Below are 22,332 nucleotides of genomic sequence, written 5' to 3'. Positions count from 1 at the left end.
AAGACATGATTTCTTTCTTCACTCGCTACCACTTAACGAGACGCGCAATAAAAATCAATTACTCGAGAGGGACCTATAATTTGAAACTACTTATTTAAAATTGCTCGTCCGTCCATCTGTCTAAATGTTCTTATCGCGTGTGAAGTAAGTAACATGTGATTTTCGACAGGAACGTTAATTTTACATTAGTTTTGTAATGCAACACGTTGTATGTTTTTTAGAATGTTTAAATGTATTGAGATCAGAAAGCTTGTTAACGTTGTTATGGTAACAATATATCTTTGTTAATATACTTTTAAATAAATTGTTATAAAACATAATGAAATTTTACCAGTGGTAGGGCATTGTGCAAGCCTGTGTGAGTACCATCAACTTACCAGTTATTCTACCGTCAAGCTGAAACGTTGTAATAGGTACTGGCATACAGATGCAGGGCTGTCAAATCTCATGCGTGGTCAACCATGGTTGACCACGCATTAACGGTGGAAAAAGTGATTTATATTTAGTATAGTCAACTGTCTATGGGAGAACGTAATTGTCGTCAGGTGCCGTCAAGTCGTTGCCATCGAAAATAAAATAAAAATATTATTAAAAACAAGAAAAGTATGGTAACAGCTAGTACGAGTATATGTGCTGCTGGATAAAGACTTCCTTTCCACTTAACTTTCTTTGGTTTGGAACTTATTCCATCACGGTGTTCCATTCGTCACAACCGGGATTCCTTCAGTGCCGAGCGCGAATTGAATGCCATATACCGGATTCCAACCCGCAATCTATTGATTAATATTTATGTTTTCTAGCTATATATCTCTTATTATTTATATACATATATCTTAGTTAGATGACAAAAAGCGTAAAGCTAATACGTGTTGACATCCAGGCAGGATATATTATATACATATATAATTGTATTTATCTACTTTGTATTTTAAATGTTGAAAAAGAGTAACTGAGGTTTTGCCGGTGCTTCGCGGTAGAACCTGTAAAATGACGAGTCAATAGTCCTTGTAAAAGCCTACTTGAATAAAGTATATTTTGAATTTATATAAATCTCTTATTCAGACATATGTATTCATAAAAATATTAATCACAAGTCAAAAAAAACGTTTACCTTATTTTCTCAAATTCTGTGTCATATATAACCTTTTGATACAACAGAGTTTAATTATTATAACATATTTAAACAGACACTTTAACAATCGTGCCTTTGTCAAGATGATTGATGCCCTCTGCTAAAGATGGATATTTCAAACCATGTGTTTAGCCAGATTGAGAACGTATTCGAAGTTTTCCATTGTTCGTAAATTATATTGAATTTTTACAAGTAAACAAATGAAGTTCATTTCGTGGTACAACTTTGTGCTAGCTCGTCTGGGTGAGTACCAACTATTTAGCACAAATTCTAGTGTCAAAAAGCAATACTTTGTATTATTGTGATCGGTGTAAATGATGAACCGGATAATGACCGTATATGGGATTGTTAATATTTCTTACGGTGAGTTGTCACTGGATGGACTTTGTACGGTTGCCGGACATTTTACTGTCTACCTATTTTAAATAAAAATAAATTTCTGCAAAGAACACAGAAGTATCGTAGGACTATCCAAGTCAATGTAAATTATAGAACAATTGAATACTGCTAATTTAAAATAAAATTCCAACTTGGGCTTACGAAATCTTCAACCAAATAAACATTATATAAGCTAATGTTTAAACAGAAAAGGGATACCTTTGTTTGAATTAAAACATTAGGGTTGTTACTACTAAATATTATACAAGAAAGTGTCCCGCTCGTCTGTATATCTGAACACGATCTTCAGAACTGATTAAAACGGCTTCAATATGACGATATTTTTTTTTGATTTTGTGGCTTGCACCATGTAAACCAATATTAAATGTGTTACGATATAAAGGTCTTATGTAGACCCTAATTCTACACGTGCGAAGCTGGGTCGGATAGCTAGTTTAGCTAAAAACCGGTATATACGTTTTATTACCTTTTTAAATATCACATACCTATTGTATCCATCGTTTTACGTCTTTGATGTAGCGGCTAACTTATGTATAAGCTAGGAAGGATTTAACACCTCGGCGTAGGCTTATGGAACATTGTCGTTCCCAAAGGTTTTGACACTTTTAATAATAGCAATTTCGATGCGGATATTTGATAAGCTATAATACAGAAAAATAGTCTTATGTATATAAAAATAAATAAATACGTGTAAAAAAGCGGATTTATTTTACTTTATATTTAATCCTTACTTTACATCCCAATAAGTTAACTTATCCCTTCCAGGCAACGTTTGAGGTAGCGGATTTATTCTCCATAAATGGTTTAAAAAAAAACAATTGGTTGATGGAAACAGTATAAGTGTCTGAATAAAATAACTTGATTATAAAACTAACAAGAAGTTCCGAAAAGTTTAGTTTTCTTTTGAAGCGAGCGTTATGTTAAAACATAATTCACGGTACTGCATGTAGCGATTAATTTTAAACTTCAATCATAAATCCGAAATATGCGATATCTCAAAACACACAAGGTTTGATTTTGGCGAAGCGCGAATAAAAATACCTAACCGTTTCTAAGAACGTCTGTAGGTCGAATGCTTAGCATAATTCTCAAAGCTCATAAAAAGCTAAAGGTCAAAACGACCCTAGGATTACGTCAGATAGTGTGCATTGATTTATGTAAATTTAATTATGTATCTTTTTTTGAACCGAGAAGGCCCAGTGGATAAAAGGCATCGATCAAACTTAAATACTCGGTTGAAATCCAAATATAATTGTGTATTCAATTGGTATTTTCGGCTCATTCATACTATATACTAGATATAAGTGTATGTTTATAGTAGGTACTTGTAAGTACTGCTAATATGGTGTTTGTTTTTTATGATATATGAAGGTGGTTATTGGTAAGTGATGACCACTACCCCTAGACATTGGCGACGTGAGAAATATTTACCATTCCTTACATTGCCAATGCGCCACCAACATTGGAAGCCAAGTTTTATATCCCTTGTCCCTGCAGTTACACTGGCCAAGTAACCCTCCAATAGGTACTGAGTATCGCTGTTTGGCGGTAGAATACTTAAATTTGATACTTACTCAACGAGCTTGCGCAAAACTCGATAAATTGAGCAAAATTAAATTTCATAGAATAAGCTACACATCATAGCCTAAAATTTATAATATATTCATATACTTAAATCCAATCAAAATATATTTTATGCAAGATATTCTCTATTTTATCTTTTACAAAATTAAATTAAATTTAAAGTTACCGCTAGTTCAGTCTATAGATTCTACAAAGATAAACTGACAAGAAACTTAGTAGATAGTTGCTCTTTTCCGACACTTAAATTATCATAGGTATTTCAATTAAATACAATTAGGTTAGTTCTTATTAATACTATAAATTTTAAAGAGTCCGTATCAAAGAGTATAACCCTATTTCTCCGCCTACGAAGTTTGTCAATCTGTCTGTCACAGGAGTGTCTTGGTAGCCGTAACTAACAAGTTGTCATTCTCCCACAATACATGTAATTAACAGAGATGTATTAACAAATAAAAAGTCCATATCAAAGGGCGTGAGTCCCACTTGCGTGTTATAATGTGTTTAACTAAATACTCACAAAAAAAAAATTAAACATGACATTAAGCATTTTATAAAGTTTATATTTTAAAAGTAAAATCAATTACAAACAATTTTAAATGTTATAGTTATATTATCTATTTAAAAATCGCCGATATTATGTAATTTTGTTTAATTGAAAAAAAAAGATTGCATTTTGTTTTTTTTTTTTTTTTGTTTCATATGCTACATTGGTCAAGGAAAGCGTTGAAGTACCTAGTCACACAAGAGAACCGGATTTTTTAAATTAAAATATTATACCTAACGCTAGACGCCAAGCTATATATTTAATATTTATCCATCTATAAAACATCGGAATTATTATTATAGTGTTATTCAAAACATTTGTTACCATGGAAGACACACACAAGCACCAATCATACACACACAGATACAACTCACGGGCTTATCCGTATTTATAAACAGTCAGTTCCGTTACTAATTTGTTCTTAATAATTAGTAAAGAGGTAATACAAAAATAGTACTTAGTCGTACAATTCCTAGCAAGGTGACCATTACGTTTCAATTCAATCAAATTGACTCAAAATATGCTGTAATTAAGTAGGTCCTAATAAATGCAATTTGAATTGGTGGCTTCATGTAGGCCGCCTGATGATAGTATAGATGAGTGGATACTCATTAGATATTCTACGTTGTTGTTTTCCGGTTCCGGATGTGTGAGCCAGTGTAACAAGCACACGTTAGATCCAAAGATTGCTGAAGTATTGGCAATGTAAAGAATGGTTAATATTATAAATATATAAATAAATTTATATATAATAATAATGCTTTTTTTTTTGAGTGGTAGTTACCACTTACGATCAGGTAGCCTATTTGCATTTGCTTACCTATTTTATATTTAAAAAAAAAAAACCTTTAAATGAAATCTATAGCTAGTGCCAATAGTATTTTCCACACTAGGTGGAATATAAATCAAATCGGTAGGAAATACAGCAACTACTAAATATTCTATAGCATGAGTGATAACGGGGGTGAGGTCATTGTCGTAATAATACATAATTTTCACACATAAGAATGTGAAAGTTATAACGAAGAAATATATATTTCTGATATCTACAATAGTGATGTGAGTCTTTTTGTAACTAAATGTTCACTATTGAAATTATTTAACTTAATAGTTTATTTCGACAATTCTTTGATCTTTGCTTTTGAGAGCCAATATGGCCCAGTGGTGTATGACGCATGCATATTATCGATGATTGCGGGTTCAAACCCTAACAAGGACCAGTGAATTTTCATGCGCATAATTTGTGTTTATAATATTCATCTCGTGCTTGGCGGTGAAGGCTAACATCATGAGGAAACCTGCATGCGTCTTCAATGAAATTCTGCCACATGGATATCTACCAACACTCATTGGAGCAGGGTCGTGGAATGACCTTCAAATATCAAGGTGAGAGGAGGCTTAGCCCAGGTGTGGGATATTTACGAAGAATTACCTATTACTTTTTTTGTAACGACCTTGTGATCGGTCTTTGAATAAAATTAAAAAATACGTAAACATTATCTGTGGCAACTAGTGTAGGTATTTCCGTGTCACCATATTATTCGTATCACTGTAAATTAAATAGAAATATTTTTGTTGGTTTCCATTGTGCTAGAATGGTGTAAAAGAATTCAATATAAAGCGTGCAGTAGGGTAGCGTATGGCTTCCGAGACTGTAAAAAATATTCAAGATCTATCAGAAATAGCGGTTTTAATGGTCGCACAATACGGCTTCAGTAAACTTAAGCGTAGCTAGTCACATAAAAATAAAAAGCTTGTTAAACACAAGAATAAAAATCGATAAAATAATCTGGGTTTTTTTTTTCTAAATTGTGGCACTTGTCCTTGTTTTATTTATATTAATCGTTTAATTGCGTTTAAAAGTACTTAATTTTCAAACATCTGTTATCAGATATCGAGTTATTTGTATTCAAAGTAACAATATGCTTTCTAAAAAACCCAATTTCGACTGCATTGTCGTTCAGAGGCGGCGCCTACTTTGGGAATTTAATTCCTTATCAATGGTGCCACCGATGTTCCGTTATCTAATTTCTGAACGAATAGAGCGACTGCTTGGCCGTGACCAATTGCCTTTGGTGATTGGTCTGCGAGAAATTTTAGCCGCGAATGGATCGATTAAAATTTTCCTTAAGTAATGCAACACGTACTTTTAGACTAGAGCAACGTACTCGCAATTATTTTCAATGTTAACAAAAGTAAATTGACTTTATACCCTGCAGCAAAGTTGATAATGCTTATCAGTAGGTATATAATTACATTTTAATAAAGTGTCTATCAGACATGATCTTATTTTTTTTATTGAAGTGCATTTAATTTGACGATAGTAAATATCATATAGACAATGGTCTGATAATACCTGTGTCTACGTGTCTCTGTTGATTAGCATTTTTACACTTTTGGAAAGGCCAAACAAACTCTATGGGCAGTGGTGACCACTTACTATCACGTGGCCCATTTGCACTTGTAACGCTTCTAAAGTAAATAAGATTTTTGACTTTTATTTAGTGGTCTTTTCGTTTGTTTTTGTAGTATACCAACTGCTTTGTTATGTATTCAAAGATTTACTAAATTCAGGAATACTTGTAGAATACAAATAGTAGCCATATGACATACTACAATTGAGGACCGATAAATATTCTACTCCTAGATTATTTTACCGACCACACTACGTGGTTGCAGATGCATTGTGGTAAAATTTAACTCAACACATGTAGGTTTCCTCGCGATGATTTAACATCGAATAGAAGGTACTTTGATAAAAAAAAAACTAAAACTATGTAGCGCTATATTAAGATCTACCTCTGTATATACAGTCACCGGGCTTGAAAAGAAAAATAATGAAAATTTAACCATGACTCATTTTGTGCAAAAACAGATTAATTTTAATTCATTACAATCAATATTGTCTTATGGTACAGTGTAAGGCATGTTACATGTGTGGTTTCATTCAACTTGAAACGATTGATGTTAGCAAATCGTGGCATAAGTTACTTTGTTATTTAACATTTCATTGTATTACAGTTAATCAATACTAATTATAAGGCGAAAGTAACTCTGCCTGTCCGTCTGTTTCTCTTTCACGGCCAAACCAATGTATCGGATTAAATTAATTTGATAAAACAGGCTTAAACTCCAAGGAAGGACATGGACTACTTTTTATGCCTAACACGAGACGATCAATCCCTAAAACGCAAGCGAACCCGCAGCGACGACAGTAGTTTTGGTCGCGTTTGCGAATAAGGACCCTTGTCAGATGTTAGGCGACCTACGTCATTTTCTGTACCCTTGACAACGTGTATGCAAAATTTCATGATGTTCGGTTGAGTATAGAGTAAGACTTTAAAAGGTAACAAACTAATAAACAAACCTACTTTCGCGTGTTGGTTATATTTGTTAAGTAGTTTACAAATTAATTGAGTTTCGTTTATGATATAAATTAACATACCCATTAGATGTAATCATTCTTTGAAAATAGATACTATGGATATTTCATTTTGGAGTAGGTAAACAAAACGTTTAGGTAATTTTATGTAGTTTAAGTATAACGGATATTAATATTACTTTTTTTTATTTCATACAACTGATTATGTTTTTATGTTCCTTTTTTATCAAATAAAAAGCAAACAACAGAATCAACCCGTTTTAAATATAGAATATAGTTACCTAAATATATTTCTAATAATATTGCATGCAACCAAGTGCGGCAGTTGCCATAACAACCACATCGTTGTTTTGCCAATTCTGTCTACTATTCATTCTAGTTTTATTCTACCTTTTTCATTGAACTAGGCATAGGCATGTGCAGGCAGAAATACCTTTTATGGGCACCGAGTTAACGTTTAGAAGCGAAAGCCAATAGCGTTTTATTAAGAGACGTTATGGTTCGATTTTTAAAAAGAAAGATTTTATTGGTATTTGCGCGCGTGCCAGGTTTTATGAAAAAAATATTGAACTTATTAGCTCTGGCGAAAGCGAGCACATTTTATGTCAAAAATAAATTACAGAAGTACTTTTATATCATCGCTATCATTCTAAATAAGTTTTATTTTATATTCATCAATTCGTAACATTCTTATTACTAATTAAATCTTATTTTGTAAGTTGTAGTCTATATTATTTGTCGATTTACTTATTAAGGTAATTATGACAAAAATATTTCTTTGCCTCATTTTGTATATGTATATAATGACAATTAATGCCAAATAATTGAACTAATTGAACCCTACATTATGATGAAAATTAAAGTAACAGTTGTCAATACTAATAATTAACTTTAATCGATATAATAAAGGAAATTAGTAAAAAAATATGTAGGCTCTCCTTGATTTTTTTCTTAGATTAGGCAGCATTTTTAATTACATTTAGGTTTTTTTATTCATTTATAAGTTATATTGGAATTTTTTTATTAGATTTTAATACTAATCGTGGTACGCCTAAAGAATGTCGTACCTACATAAAAAAAACGTACAATGAAAAGTAAGATATGCTAAAATATAAAATATGCAAATATTGTAAGTTAATAACATGATAATTTATTTTAGTTTTTGAAACTCCTGCCATACTTTATCACTTTTATTGTGAAATAAAATTTTTGCTTTTAAATAATAACAGGTGTTACCGTTTTACCTCTAAATTAGCTTCAGAAACTTAATAAATTATAACATACCTTAAGTATATGCAATAACTTAAATATACTACTTATTAATAAATATATATATTACGTACAAAATATGTAAAAAGATGCGCTCGAAAATAATTCACTTTACTAGTTTAATTTTATCTGTATTCATCTAACATAGTCTGCGCGTAATAACAAGTTTCTGAACGTTTTCCTCGACAGACTGATCGTAAATTAATTTCGTGGGGTTGTTCGCGAACAGTGTTTCGCAATACAAATAATTACAGTAAAACAATAATCATGTTATCCAGCCTCAGGTCTGGAGTTCAAGGTTTGGTAGGTGTTTTTGATAATTAGTGTTTTTAGAATGCCCCGTATTGTTAATAATTAAAATTACATAATATCAATGTGACAGTTCTAAAATCAAAAATATTTATCCACTATTTGTGGATTTTCAGTGGCGAGCATCGTCCAGAGCGCTCCAGACAACAGCAAACTTACAACATGATAGCTTATTTGTGCACCGAGACACCCCTGAAGATAATCCAAGTATTCCCTTTGAATTTACACCCGAAAATAAGAAGGTAAATTTGACAGTCTTTTGTTTAGAATATGATTTAAGTTTTCTTCTTAAATTACAAATTTAAATTAGGAACACAATAGAAATGTCTGAAATATTAAGTTTTACCATTCCTGACAAGAAAAATGCACATACTTTTAATAAATAAAAAAATTGCTAAATAAAAAAAAAATATTCTTTCAGCGTGCTGAGGCTCTCTTAGCTATATATCCTGAAGGTCACAAGCGAGGGGCTATGATCCCATTACTAGACTTGGCCCAGCGTCAAAATGGTGGCTGGCTCCCAATATCTGCTATGCATAAGGTAGCTGAACTATTAAACCTTCCTCGGATGAGGGTATATGAAGTGGCTACCTTCTATACCATGTTTATTAGGTGAGTTCTATTGTTATCTAGATGACTTAAGGTAAAATTACTAATAGTTTTGAATAAATATATTTTATGTCATATGCTACCTCTAACAAATTAGTGTATGTTGATATATATTTCATATCTTTCATACACTAGCTGTACCTGCAGCTTTATGTATGAGGATATTTATAAAACTATAGCACACAAACCATTACCCTGAATATTGCCCCCGAGATATACTGACATTTCATGCTCAGAATAGAATATCTGATGAGTGAGTACTAACCAGATGGGCATGCACAAAGTCTTTCCACCATATAAAGTTATAAACTACAAAATCTGCATTTATATCAACAAAATATTGCATTATGTATAGGCTAAAACCTTGGAAAATAGTTAACATTGATTTACTCAAAAAAAAAAGTTTCTAATAAAATTTTATTTTTTTTGTTTCCAGGAGACCCATTGGCAAGTACCATGTTCAAGTGTGCACAACAACACCTTGCTGGTTACGGGGTTCTGATGCAGTACTTAATGCTATCAAAGAAGCAACGGGCTGTGAGGTTGGGGGAAACAGCCCTTGTGGAAAATTCTCAGTATCTGAGGTTAGTTAAAAGAAATATTTCATCAGGTCTGAGTATGAAGTTGAGGAGATAAATATCAATGCATACAAATTATTACTATTAGCTTATTTATTTTATTCCAAATATATACCTATATCTATTATGTATTACAATGTAATACATGTATATGTATTACATTATATAATCAATTCAAAGTCAGATACTATTAATGTAATGATAATCTGACACATTCTTGGAGAGTTTTAGTGACAGGGCGAATTAAGTGTCTAAGGTATTGCAGTGTAAATTCTTCCAAATCAGAGTGACAACTGATATATTTTGTAAGTAGTCATTCTAATTCTTCTGCACAGTCTTGTTAGTCAGTTTTGTTAATGTTAAAATGCTGCCCTGGCCATCATCAAAAGCAAGCAATTAAATAAACAGATAATTAATTGTATCATTAAGAATAGGCTCTATGCCTTCATCAAACAGTGGTGCACCAAGAAAGCAAAGTGTATCTTTTTGATGGATTTTTATGCTAGGTGCAATTTAATTAAGTATTTCCATTGCCAAACTACTATCTTTTGGACATAAATTGTCTGTGAAAACAATTTCACATTTAGAAAAATTCAATTTAAACCAACTTTATCAAATTGTTCTATATTAAATATTAATTTTAATCAAATCTTCAATGACGTCATCCACTTTCCCTCCTATAGTTCCATTATCTACGTACCAAACTTTTAATTTAGATTCTAAATTTGAAATGCAGTTATGGATACCCAAACTAAAAAAAGGAGGATCCAGTGGATCTCCTTGCTGAACGCCTTCATTAGAATTAATCGTATCTTTGCCAAAAAATACTTTCCCAAATGTTAGGGTTAATTTCAGACAGATCAGAGAAGACTTTGTTAAGCAAGGTTACTCAAGGTTATCTAAGCATTTTTTAAAAATAAAATAAAAAATATGATGATAAGATGTTGTGTTGTTATACCATCAATGCCACTAGCAGACCCGCTAGAGAATGACATAAGGGCAGCATAGGTGTCCATCTTCAACCTGTAAAAAAATGTTCTGGATAGACGGAACTGGAAGAACAGATGCTGGATTTGGCAAAGGGTGCCATGCCAAATTACTATTAGAAAGACATTTTTGAACTACAATGGATAAAAATCTAGCTAGAGATATTCTCATTCCCCTAGGAATTCTTTTTATTAATGGATTTTTATTGGTGTCATTTTGTTAATAGATTTTCAAAATTAATCGAATCCGTGCCACTGTTTGCATTAGTAGGTAAATTAGAAAAATTACCAATTGAATTTCCCAATGGAAGGCTATAATAGTGAGTTTTATGAATTTTTGGCTTCTGAAAAGCCTTTCATTACACATTAGGGATATGTTAAGTAGTTATTCTGGAAAGTAATGATTGTCCTATCATGATTAGAATATAACATTGTATTGTACAAACTAATAAACACATAAGGGCACTGTAATGGCGTTGGAGTAGCACTAGTACCTCATAACGGTATGCAGCTCTTCGTTGAGACGGCTGCTTGGCTGCCCTCTGCCATTGCTTAGCAACGCCTCACTCGCCACGATTCCTGAGAACAAAAAGCGTAATCAGTAAATTACGAAATCTATACATGTAATAAAATTGGAGTGCCTGTTTGTAATGTTAAATTAACATGGTACATATACCAAAATATATTTTTTTTCAATTTTTGTCTGTCCGTCTCTTTGTTCCGGCTGGACCGATTTTGACGGGACTAGCACTGGCAGACAGCTGATGTAATAAGGAGTACCTTAGGCTACAACAATAACTTTTTTGTTAAATTCAAACGCGCACGAAGTAGCGGTTGAATTCGTTAGTTGCAAATATTTTTATTCCGAATAAATTGATAATTTTAATCAATTTGATGTCAATTTAAGAAAGAAAATGGATCCATAAATAATATTTTTTATTACAATAAAATTAAGACCGATTCTTTTTTGACATTGACATGAAATTTTCTTTTTAATTATATTCTTATTATATTCTATTCAATGATATTTACTCAAACGTTTTCAACAGTTAACTAATATTTAAAGATATATATTGTTGTTACAGGTGGAATGTTTAGGTGCATGTGTTAACGCACCCATGGTACAAGTTAATGACGATTATTATGTAAGTGTCATATTATTTATTTTATATCATTGTACATGTTTTTGTAGCTCTGCTCTACCCCCTGTAAGAACTCAACATATTAACTGGTCTTATGTATTTATAAAAATTCTTTTAAATGAAGAAAACAAGCGAATCATAAAATAATTTACAATAATTGTATTTGGTTTTAAGAAGAATGATATGCAAATAATGATTTTTCAATAAGATTGATCCTGATATAAGTTATTCGGTATTTGACAGCGCATACAAAGTTTCTGATATAACTTTTTTCTAGCATAGAATAACAACATATTATTACAGTATTTGAAATTTTCTCTTGTCACGGCCAACTTGCAATTATATTATTTATTATTATTAGCTCATGTGTGCTGTTAGATTATTATAAAGAACTTCTTACAAACGATTTAATATGGATTTGCTATCATAAATAAGACATATAGGTACATTATGTTTTCGCTATTTTAATTTTAAAATGTAATCTCATAGTAAATATAATTAGGTATGTATGTATATAATATTGCATGATTGTTACTACAGAGAAAATATCAATGTCAGTAATCAAAGTAGCGTGAATCACTAGTTTCATCAATCAAAGGGTATATATCCTAGTTCAGTTATAAGAACTGAACTAGGATATATACCCTAAAGTTTATACTCTATAAATGAACCTAGGTGTCAATTTTAATATTATAACAGGATAAATGTACTAATAATAAAACTAGAGTACAGATATGTAATATTTTATTATTATATTAATATTGTGTAAATAGCATTATGTTGATCTTGAATCTTCACAAGTTTTCATATTAAATTCCTATAATGTTGTATGCTTTATTAATATATTTTTCTTTTTAGGAAGACTTAAGCGTTGAGGATACTAAAGAAATAATTGAGAAGCTAAAGAGGGATGAAAAGCCAAAACCTGGACCGAGGTAAAAAACACAATGTCTTTTTGTAAATTTGTAAAATCATTGAAATATAAAGTCCTATAAATAAAATACTTTTCTGCTGAATAGATAAATTCAGTTTAACCTGAACACTTCATATATTTATACATATTTTTAGAATTTAATTCGATTTTGGCTTTCTCGCAGTATTGTTCTCCACTCAAGTGCAATATATTAACTAAAATTTACTGTACAATTCTTTCTGAAATAGAAAAGATAGGCAAACTATACGACTCCTGTGACAAAATCATACTGGTAGATATTGCTATTAAATGTTTTCTTCACTAAATTTTTATCTATATTCTTTTTTTATTTAGGAGTGGAAGATATGCAGCAGAACCTCTTGGTGGGCTAACATCTTTAACTGAAGAACCAACAGGGCCTGGTTACGGCTTACAAGAAGGCCTGAAAGCTTGAACAACCTGTTGTGTAAAAATTAATTTAATAGGAATATTTAAATAAAATCATGTTAGATAATCTTTTGCTTTTTTTTTGCCATTTATTTTTTCTTATCCTAAATAATATTTGATGAGAGCATTTTTCCATTGTATGATGATTAATATAGTTATTAATGATTTTACTGATATATTTTTTAATTCCTTTATCTTTTTTCGAAATCCAAATTATATCAGTAATGTAAAATAATGACAGTTCGTTAATCAGCTTATTGCGTAATTCGTGACGAAGATAAGCGTATCGGCATGTCTCGATAAAGAATAACACGTTTCAGTCATGATTCCCATTTTAAAGTAGATGTAAATATTGTATTTAGTCATTTTAAAATTGTTGAGTATTAAACTGACTTATCTAGTCAGTTAAAATAATTTTATGTTAATTCGTGTCGCACAAAAGCCGTGACACATATACGTGGACTATTACAGAAAATGGTGATAAACAATTGAATGTTAGTTTCGCGGTAAAGAATACATATACTTAATGCACGCAGATGTTTCGTCGTAATAAAAACGATGGAACTGAATACACAAAACTTCAATTATGGGATACCGATACAAGGCCTACAAAAGTAAGTTGTTTTTTATTGTTTTCGAATAATTAGTCAGTTTCATAAATATATTGCACTTTAAATGTAAATAATAATTTGGTATTAGATTAGTAGTCTATAAGGAAAAAGAAAAATTATATTACATTGTAATATATAAGCGCCGTTCAATAATAACCTCAAAGGCACTTAACTCTCAAATCAAAGGCCATAGGCCTCAACAAAAACAAAGTGTTTGTTATTGTTTCTGCGCCTGAGTAAAAAGGGTTCCTACTTCCTACTTTCTTATAGCTGGTATTATTTTACTTTTTAGTAAAAAAATGTCTCGTTTTTTAAATTTAGTTTTATAAACTCATAATTATTATTTATATATCATAAATAAATTTTAAGTATACAATATAATTTTAAGTCCTGTTAATTATTGCTGTCGCAGCAAGATCAGTTTCATTACTGCATGATGTATCTTTATCTTACAAACTTGATATTAAAGACTACGATAAACCAGTGTATATTACCGAACGTTTTGACATTTCTCTTTCTTTCGTTGTCATATGGATACGTCATTTCACGTTTTGTAGTTGTTTCATGCTTGTCAAATTGTCATTAGTGTCTTCGCGATCGTACGAGCTTTGTGTTGTCTTTTTAAGTGAGACAATGTCTTTCGACGCTTAAAGCTCCTAGGCATTTTGTGAAAGATGAAAAGCAGTCCCACGCGTAAATATGAGAATTTCTCTGACCACCAGACTAAAGAAACTGACAAGTATTCACTAGACAGTCAGGATACCGCCAGCCTGGTTAGTGATATTTAGTTGTTCAAATTATTGATTTTGTTTGTGTACCATCCAGATGTTATTGATTCATTAATGCTTAGTATTAGTCACTGCTGGCATATGTGAAGGAGCTGTAATTCCATGGTATACAGTAACGATACAATGTTTTATAAATGACTTTAATTCACCGGCCGTATATTGGATATGATTGCGGCTTAACGTCGTCTACTACGGTTTTACCGACCTAGATTTTTCTCAACTTAGTGCACTAAAATTTACATAGTACATTGTTACACACTGCATAGAAAATACGATTTTATTTTCGATGCCTGTTTTAACATTTTTCATGCCATCATTCTATTCACTTTCACTGCACGTGAGTTACTTTAACGACGATCGCTATGAATAATACAATTTCTACAAGAAAGACAAGTTCATGAATTTCAAATTATTATTTTATTTATCTGTTGATAATAAAACGGTGTTGGTATTTCAATAGAAACCTCCAGATATATAATAATTTAATTCAAACAATATACAATAACTGTTCTTAAAATCTATTATGGATTTTTTTACATCAAATACATATTCAGCTTTGTTTTTTTTTATAATGTAATAAATTCTTCCACATGGCAAAGACCCTCCATTTGTGGAAAGATAATAGGGTTAATTTTTTTAATCCCGGTTTTAAATTACAAAAAAATAAAAATAGCACAACTGATTAATAAACCCTTCATTAATAATTATTCAAATTCAATTTCAAATATCTTTAGTCTTTATTCAACAAATAAGCATTACACTTTTGTAATTATTAGTAGGGAAATAAACACTTGCGATCTGCGTAAGAAACTCTGTGGTGTTTTTTGGGAGAAATTTTACTTTGTTTATTACCTTGCATTGTAATTTCAGAAATATCAAATAAAATTAAAACAAAACATTTTGATTTTAAAAAAAAGTTTAAGATGATATTTACCTATTATATTAAATAATTATCATATAAATATCAACGAAATTGCAGTACAGTCAAGATAAAAAAAAACTTATTTCATTTAGGTTCAACAACTAGTTGCGTAGAGGATGGGAAAATTAATAAAGTAAATAAATACACATGTATAACTTATTTATATATTACCACAACTAACAGGTCATATGAAGTACCTTCTGTTATTGAAATAGTTGTATTAGTCAGCTAATTATTTCGTCTCTGTTCTTAATTTAGGACTTGTCATAGGTGTAAATGGGACACATATATTTAGATCTGTTAGTATCCTCGTTTATATTATAATTGCTTAAAAGTACTTGACATCATTTTATTATGGTAATAATTTGAAATGAAGTAAATTTTGTAAAGACAAGATTAGATTTTTTCTTTTGTATAATTTTTTTTTAGATTGGTAACATTTATTAATGTATTATGCTTACTCTGTTATAACTGAACTAACAACTGTATAAAAATACTTCTATATCTGATAATGATCAATTATGCAATATAATGCAATTAAAATATATCTAAACCCTATTAAGTCCCTAGAAAAATGTTTGTTTAAACTTGACTAGCAAGATTTGAATTACTAATATGTCAGTTTAATATGAAGATGTTTCATTATAACATAGATTTGTATTTATTTTATAAACCTGGGCTCAACAAGCTAATCACAAATGTTTAAACAATTTGGCACACTTTGCTGTTATTTTTATTATACAATGCACTTTGTTATCTACTTATAAATTGCACTAAAATACCTTAGGACAATTCCTATTGATAATTTTTAAATATTGTATTGATATCTGAAACAATAGAGTACCTGATTACGAATGACTTGTTTCATAGGAACTTAATAATATTTTACATTGGCTCATCTCTTGTTATAAAACACATTTTAAAAATAATCAACTTCTCGAGGCTCCCGGAGACTATACAAGAAGGAAACAATTAAATTTTACTTTATTAAATTCTTGTCGAAAATACTTGCTAAGGTTTTATGAAATTAGAAAACACACATGTAAACATACATTTCTTGAATGAAGAATTCCTAAATATTTGAACTGTACCAAAGTATGGTTAGAATAATCTTTATATTTTCCTCACATTTAGTTTAACTGAATCTGGTGTTCCATATAAAATAACCTTGAGGCTAATAATAATGCTTATTTTGCTACGATCTGTGAATCGCGGATTGAAGCACTAGGTAACTGATTTTAAGTGTAATTCAATGTAGTATGGGTGTAGACGTTTTTTGTTTGTTTTAGCATTCGAATACGGAAGAAGCCGGGCGGCGCGGCGCGGGGGACGTGAGCGCGGGCGCCGGCGATATGTGGATCAGTGCCGTCGAAAGTTCTATCCTAAGTTGGGAGGCGGTAAGTAATCATTTATTTTTCTTAGATATTAATTTTTCTCTGCGATTTGAAGACTACTTTATTTCAAAAATTACTGAAAATTTTATTAATTAAAAAAATTACTGTCTGGAATGTCTTGGAATGTTAAGTAGTATGTATGTATATTCCACATTGCATATTATTGTTATAATGAAATACATCTAGAATGAAGACAGTCAGATATGAAAACTATTTTTAGGATTTTGAACTTTTGAAGTTTCAGTATTGTTACATTTACCCTATTTGCGTTCTGAAACAGCTACATTATTGTACAAAATTGTTGAGATTAACATAAGACGACGTGTACGTGTATGATATCTAATGTGCGTAATAATTTTTTTGTATAAGTGTAATAAAAAATTGAATGGAGCGACAAATTCGTGTTTGACAAAGCTCTTTAAATAAAGATAAAAAAAACCCCATGTAAATTAGTTTGAATGGAGTCAATTTGATTACATTATTATTATTTATTTACGCGGGCGGTCGAGACCATTTATCTTTTCAGCTTGTAAATTCGTCTTAAATTCCATTGGCTTTAGGTCTATTATTTCATTTGGAAAACTAATTTGATATTAATCCTCCACGTTGCTACGTAGCGGGTACATTTATATCTTGCAGTCCTATGGTACGTGCGGGATTTGACAAGGAGCTTGCGTTCACTATTCATTCAATACAAATCATAGTATTAGTATTACACGATAAAGTATATCTTAATTTTATAATATTCGTTTTATAAACAATACTATTCGATATTTATTTGTTTTTTATTTTTTTTTCAATTAAAATTATATGTTTTGCATACTTGACTTTCTGTGATTAATCAGAACCTGTTCTCGTACTTAAAAATCTACTGCTAATATTTACAACTATAATACACTTACCGGTATCGTACATATGTAAATACGTGTTTATATTGCCAGTATGTTGCATATTTGTCAATTTTATTCGCTAAGTGGCTCGTTTGTCTAGAAGTTGGGTTCATACCCTGGTTGGCTCAGTAAACAGTTATTGATTTTTCGGTAAAGAAATTCTCAGTAACAGTCTCTAATTTTATAGTTGGTAGTGTTCTGTACTGCGTCCATTAAACTTATGTGAATGGTTATCTTGTATGGATTCTAACTCTAACACAAATGGTAGAATTTCATCTGAAACATACAAGTTTCACGATGTATGCTCGGATCTGAACTGTAAAGAACTATCGAGAAGGTCATTATTTTTACTATATTTTTCGTCGTATATATTATATTCATTTGTAATAAAATGCTTTAGTATTAATTTCTTATACAATAACAAATGTTATGACTGTTTGTTTTTTTATATTTTATATTTTGAAGCCACATCTCAATAGATTCTGTCGTAAAAAATAAGATCATTGACCGTGACCTCGTCTCTGGAATCCAACGCATATCGGTATTATTGTATTACTGTTCTGCAATAATTATACATTCCATTTTATTAACCATGCAAGCCGATACGCATTCGTTTCGCAAAACATAAATTATGAGGCATTGGTTAATTATTTATATTTTATATTATATAAAAAATACTTTGTAAATCCGACGGAGCTGAATACAGCCACACAGGTCGGGTGGCCCTCAAAGCATTCTCACGGAAGATTGTGGTCGGGCCGGTAGTTGGTTGTAAATGTCCGCTAAACTCAAATAGGATAGCAATGTTACAAAAATAGCCAGCACCAAAGGAATAGGGAATGATGATACACTGAATAAATTAGTATTAGAATCAGGATACTTAAGATATTTGCCAACTGCGGTATGGATTAGTTTCGAAGCCCGTCAGCAGTTATGGAGCTCATTGCAATAGTGAAAAATGCCTTAAACAAGGACCTTCATACTATACTAATACTATACTAATAAGATTGAAGATTTATACTTGTCCCACAGTATTAACTTTAATAATAACAATAAAAAAAACAATAAAGGATAATCAAATTCAATTACTGTAGCTTCAATGTGATGGAATGTTTTCGCAGGCGGTCCAATCGAAATTTCGTTTTACCAGTTCGACTAAAATCGAAAAGTGAGAACGCGAGTTTACAGAAATTCCTCATGTGATTGTCAAGTTCAAACAATCTAGCGGTCGAAAACCTTTTTTCAATTGAGGTCTTTATTTATGTACTGTTAATTGATGTCAAGTCGTTTTGTGCTGTTATATGCGTGGTACATAAACACATGCACACAAAACTATAAACGTACATACGTTCATGATTCTGGGTGGCATTTAATTACGGACAGAATCTGTTTTCTCTAAAAATAATATCTAATCTAATAATATATATATAGGTGTAAAAGCGTGTTGGTGCGTTCTTTCACATCGCGATGGATAGACGAGAATTGCATATATTTATATATTTTATGAACCGGAGAGTAAATAACATAGTCTACAATTTATCTTAGAAAAGTTCACGGCAACGAGCGCACATATTCAAAAGCTAAAAATGTAAATCGGTGTTTAGGCTTCCGTTTATAAGTAAAAGACCAGACATTGTACACAGCTACTAAATATTAACGTAGTCGAACTTGTCTTAGTATAAAACAACACCCAGCGGGACAGAAACGGTCTGATACATACTGCAGTGCTAATTGAAACATGTCTAAACACTCCTGAAAATCGATGCAAACCGCGCATGTCAGATATTATTATTCAGGCAAAACTAATTGATTTCAATCATAAGATTATCTATGGTTCAAAACTTAAAATTAAAACGAGATAATTAATTGATGATATAATAAATAGTTTTGTAATTTTATTTAACATTATCTTAAACTAAGAATTATGCAAATGTACAGTTTGTTGTTTTAATATTTAATAATATAAACAAGAAACCTAATACACAGATAACAAGTTTGATTGATTAATAGATCTAACTCATAAAAACAATTCTCTGTATGAATTTGAATGAGCGACATGATTTAAATGGGCACTAACAGGTTCTGTTGAATCGTTATTTATTTATATAATTTATGAGTCTCCAACAAAAGATACACATTAAATACATCTTTTTAACATTAAACAATATGTGTGCTCCTTCAATTTTATAGGAGACAATATCATGCACACTTAAGCAAAAAATATTTAAATACAATTGAGATGAAAAGTGAAAAAATAATACGTATTTATTTTACAAAGTATCTAATCGTAATGTCGAATTCCCAACCCCTGATTCTGAAAATAATACACAAGATACTCGTTGACCTGATGACTATGTACAATATGCATTTTCATTGAAATACTCTTTTATAAAAATATTCCACTCAACAAAGACACGATACGGCTTTGGCTTCCGTTACATTAATAAAACGTCTCATTATTATGACTTGGATTGAGAATAAAAGATTAAAATGAGATACTAAATAATTAAAAGTCTAAACGTTGAATTCAGATCGTAAACAAGACCTTTTTAAACAATAGAAACTCTGACGTCGAGATCTCATTAAATCTTAAAGAAGTACTTTCACGTATATACCAGTTCGCTCACGAAGGTGTGCGAATGATCGCCGTGCTTTAACAAATATAATCTAATTTTTTTTTTTTCGCTGTCCTTATTCTTACATTAATCGTCTCACGCACACTAAGTAATCTTATAATTACTAGCATTACTCATACTAATGCATGCCGACAAATTAACGTGAAGGCGCGCGCCTTCGTGACCGAACAGATAGATCTCCAAGTTATGTATTAGCGTCGGGACTCGGCTAGACAATACCATAAGTGAATTATATTTATTTAATTTATAATTAAGAAAAATATTTCTTAATACATAAATTAAATGATAAAAATAAAAGCAATGTCAAGGTTTTGAGTATAGTCTGTTCCAATCATAGGATAATGACATTGAATAGATGCGATCGGTCGAGTTCTTGAATAGTAATAATCTATGGTTTACATTATGGATTCGTGAGAAATTACGTTTTCAATGGTCGGTGAAGTTTTTATCTTAAAATTTAATTTAATAGTTAAGTGGAAAAGTGTTGTATTATAAATAAAGACATGTTAATTGCGATCTTTTTTAATTGTATATAATATAGCTGAGCCATAAGTAAATCGCGTGCAATATTTAAATCGTATTTTCGTTTATCTTTACTCCTCCTCCGATTGGAATAGGCTCGTGGTGGCCATTCCATTTATATTCCTTTCAGAAATACTATAAGCTGTAACCTTCGTAGTCTCAATTATGACTAAGACATCGGAGCAAGATCCAGGACAGGAAAATGGAGAAATCGTAATTCGTTATGTTGTTTTTAGTGTTTAGATAAATTTAACGGAGCTAGGTTTTTAAATGGCGTGTTTTAAAAACTTGTTATTCGACTTTTTTATTTCCATGGTATTCATGTGATATATGTAAAGTTTATCGGTTTGGTTAGCTTTTTAATTGCTTTTTAGTTAGACGGTAGACGTTGAAATGGGCTATCTGATGGTAAAGTCTACTTGGTGGTAGGGCCCTGTGCAAGCCCGACCGGGAAGGTACCGCCCACTCATAACATATTCTACCGCCATACAGTAATACTCAGTGTTGTTGTATCCCGGTTTAAAGGGTAGTTGAGACAATATAACTACAGGTACATGACATCTTAGTTCCCAAGGTTTGACATTGATATCAATGTACGTATTTTTGAATTTTTTTATAATCGATTCTTCCAGAAATTTTGAAGAACATACTTTTAATAAAAGGAACAAGCATAAACTTGTTACTTCAAATACCCGATTACACAGGTTTAGTTACCTACTCTTTTATGGGACAATTTATACTTATTATTTTTACGACAGGATCTCAGAAAACGTTCAAATATATTCCATCATTTATTATATTATATTAATTATTAATTAAATAATCGATTGCTCGACTTGGGAATGAGAAGATCGCTTCCAGGCTGTTTCAAATTAACGAAAATATCTATGAAAACAAAAATTGTAAAAAAATTTATTTAAAAAAAAAAACCGTATTTTCGCCGGTTCTTCGATTCGAGTTCTTTGTCTCCGAATCAGTGTTAGATTTTTGACTATTAATAATCAAGTGTATCGTTTCTATATTGAATTTTTACTTTTTACTTTTGGTGACCACTTACCATCAGGTGGGCAATATCCCGTCCGCCTATCTGTATCATAAAAAAAAATACTTTGGTACCTTACACCTATCCTATATACGCTTTCCCCTTCATTCCGCTCATATAGCACCTCCTATCTAGCACATATATTATATATCTATCTATTAAAAAAGCCGAGATGGCCCAGTAGTTAGAACGCGTGCATCTTAACCGATGATTTCGGGTTCAAACCCAGGCAG

At 31.1% G+C, this 22,332-nt stretch overlaps 2 protein-coding genes across 2 annotated transcripts in view; both read left to right on the top strand.

Annotated features, from left to right (window-relative positions):
• Positions 1-8,467: 8,467 nt before the first annotated feature.
• Positions 8,468-13,362, top strand: LOC125069180 (NADH dehydrogenase [ubiquinone] flavoprotein 2, mitochondrial). The gene is made up of 7 exons (XM_047678580.1): positions 8,468-8,613; positions 8,736-8,861; positions 9,041-9,231; positions 9,665-9,812; positions 11,878-11,937; positions 12,793-12,869; positions 13,202-13,362. Exons 1-7 carry the CDS (start codon positions 8,578-8,580, stop codon positions 13,299-13,301), a joined length of 738 nt encoding a protein of 245 aa, XP_047534536.1. The 5' UTR covers positions 8,468-8,577; the 3' UTR covers positions 13,302-13,362.
• A 1,136-nt stretch (positions 13,363-14,498) lies between these two features.
• Positions 14,499-22,332, top strand: part of LOC125069129 (calcium-transporting ATPase type 2C member 1) — a 34,599-nt gene continuing 26,765 nt past the window's right edge. Inside the window, exons 1-2 of the mRNA XM_047678508.1 lie at positions 14,499-14,678; positions 16,905-17,012. Coding sequence (XP_047534464.1) covers positions 14,580-14,678; positions 16,905-17,012 — 207 coding nt within the window. The 5' untranslated portion in view covers positions 14,499-14,579. The remainder of the gene's footprint in view (positions 14,679-16,904; positions 17,013-22,332) is intronic.

The sequence above is a fragment of the Vanessa atalanta genome, chromosome 15 (genome assembly GCF_905147765.1).
Source record: "Vanessa atalanta chromosome 15, ilVanAtal1.2, whole genome shotgun sequence".
NCBI classification, from domain to species: Eukaryota; Metazoa; Arthropoda; class Insecta; order Lepidoptera; family Nymphalidae; genus Vanessa; species Vanessa atalanta.
The sequence above is the reverse complement of the archived record's forward strand: the minus strand, read 5'-3'. Positions and strand labels throughout refer to the sequence as shown.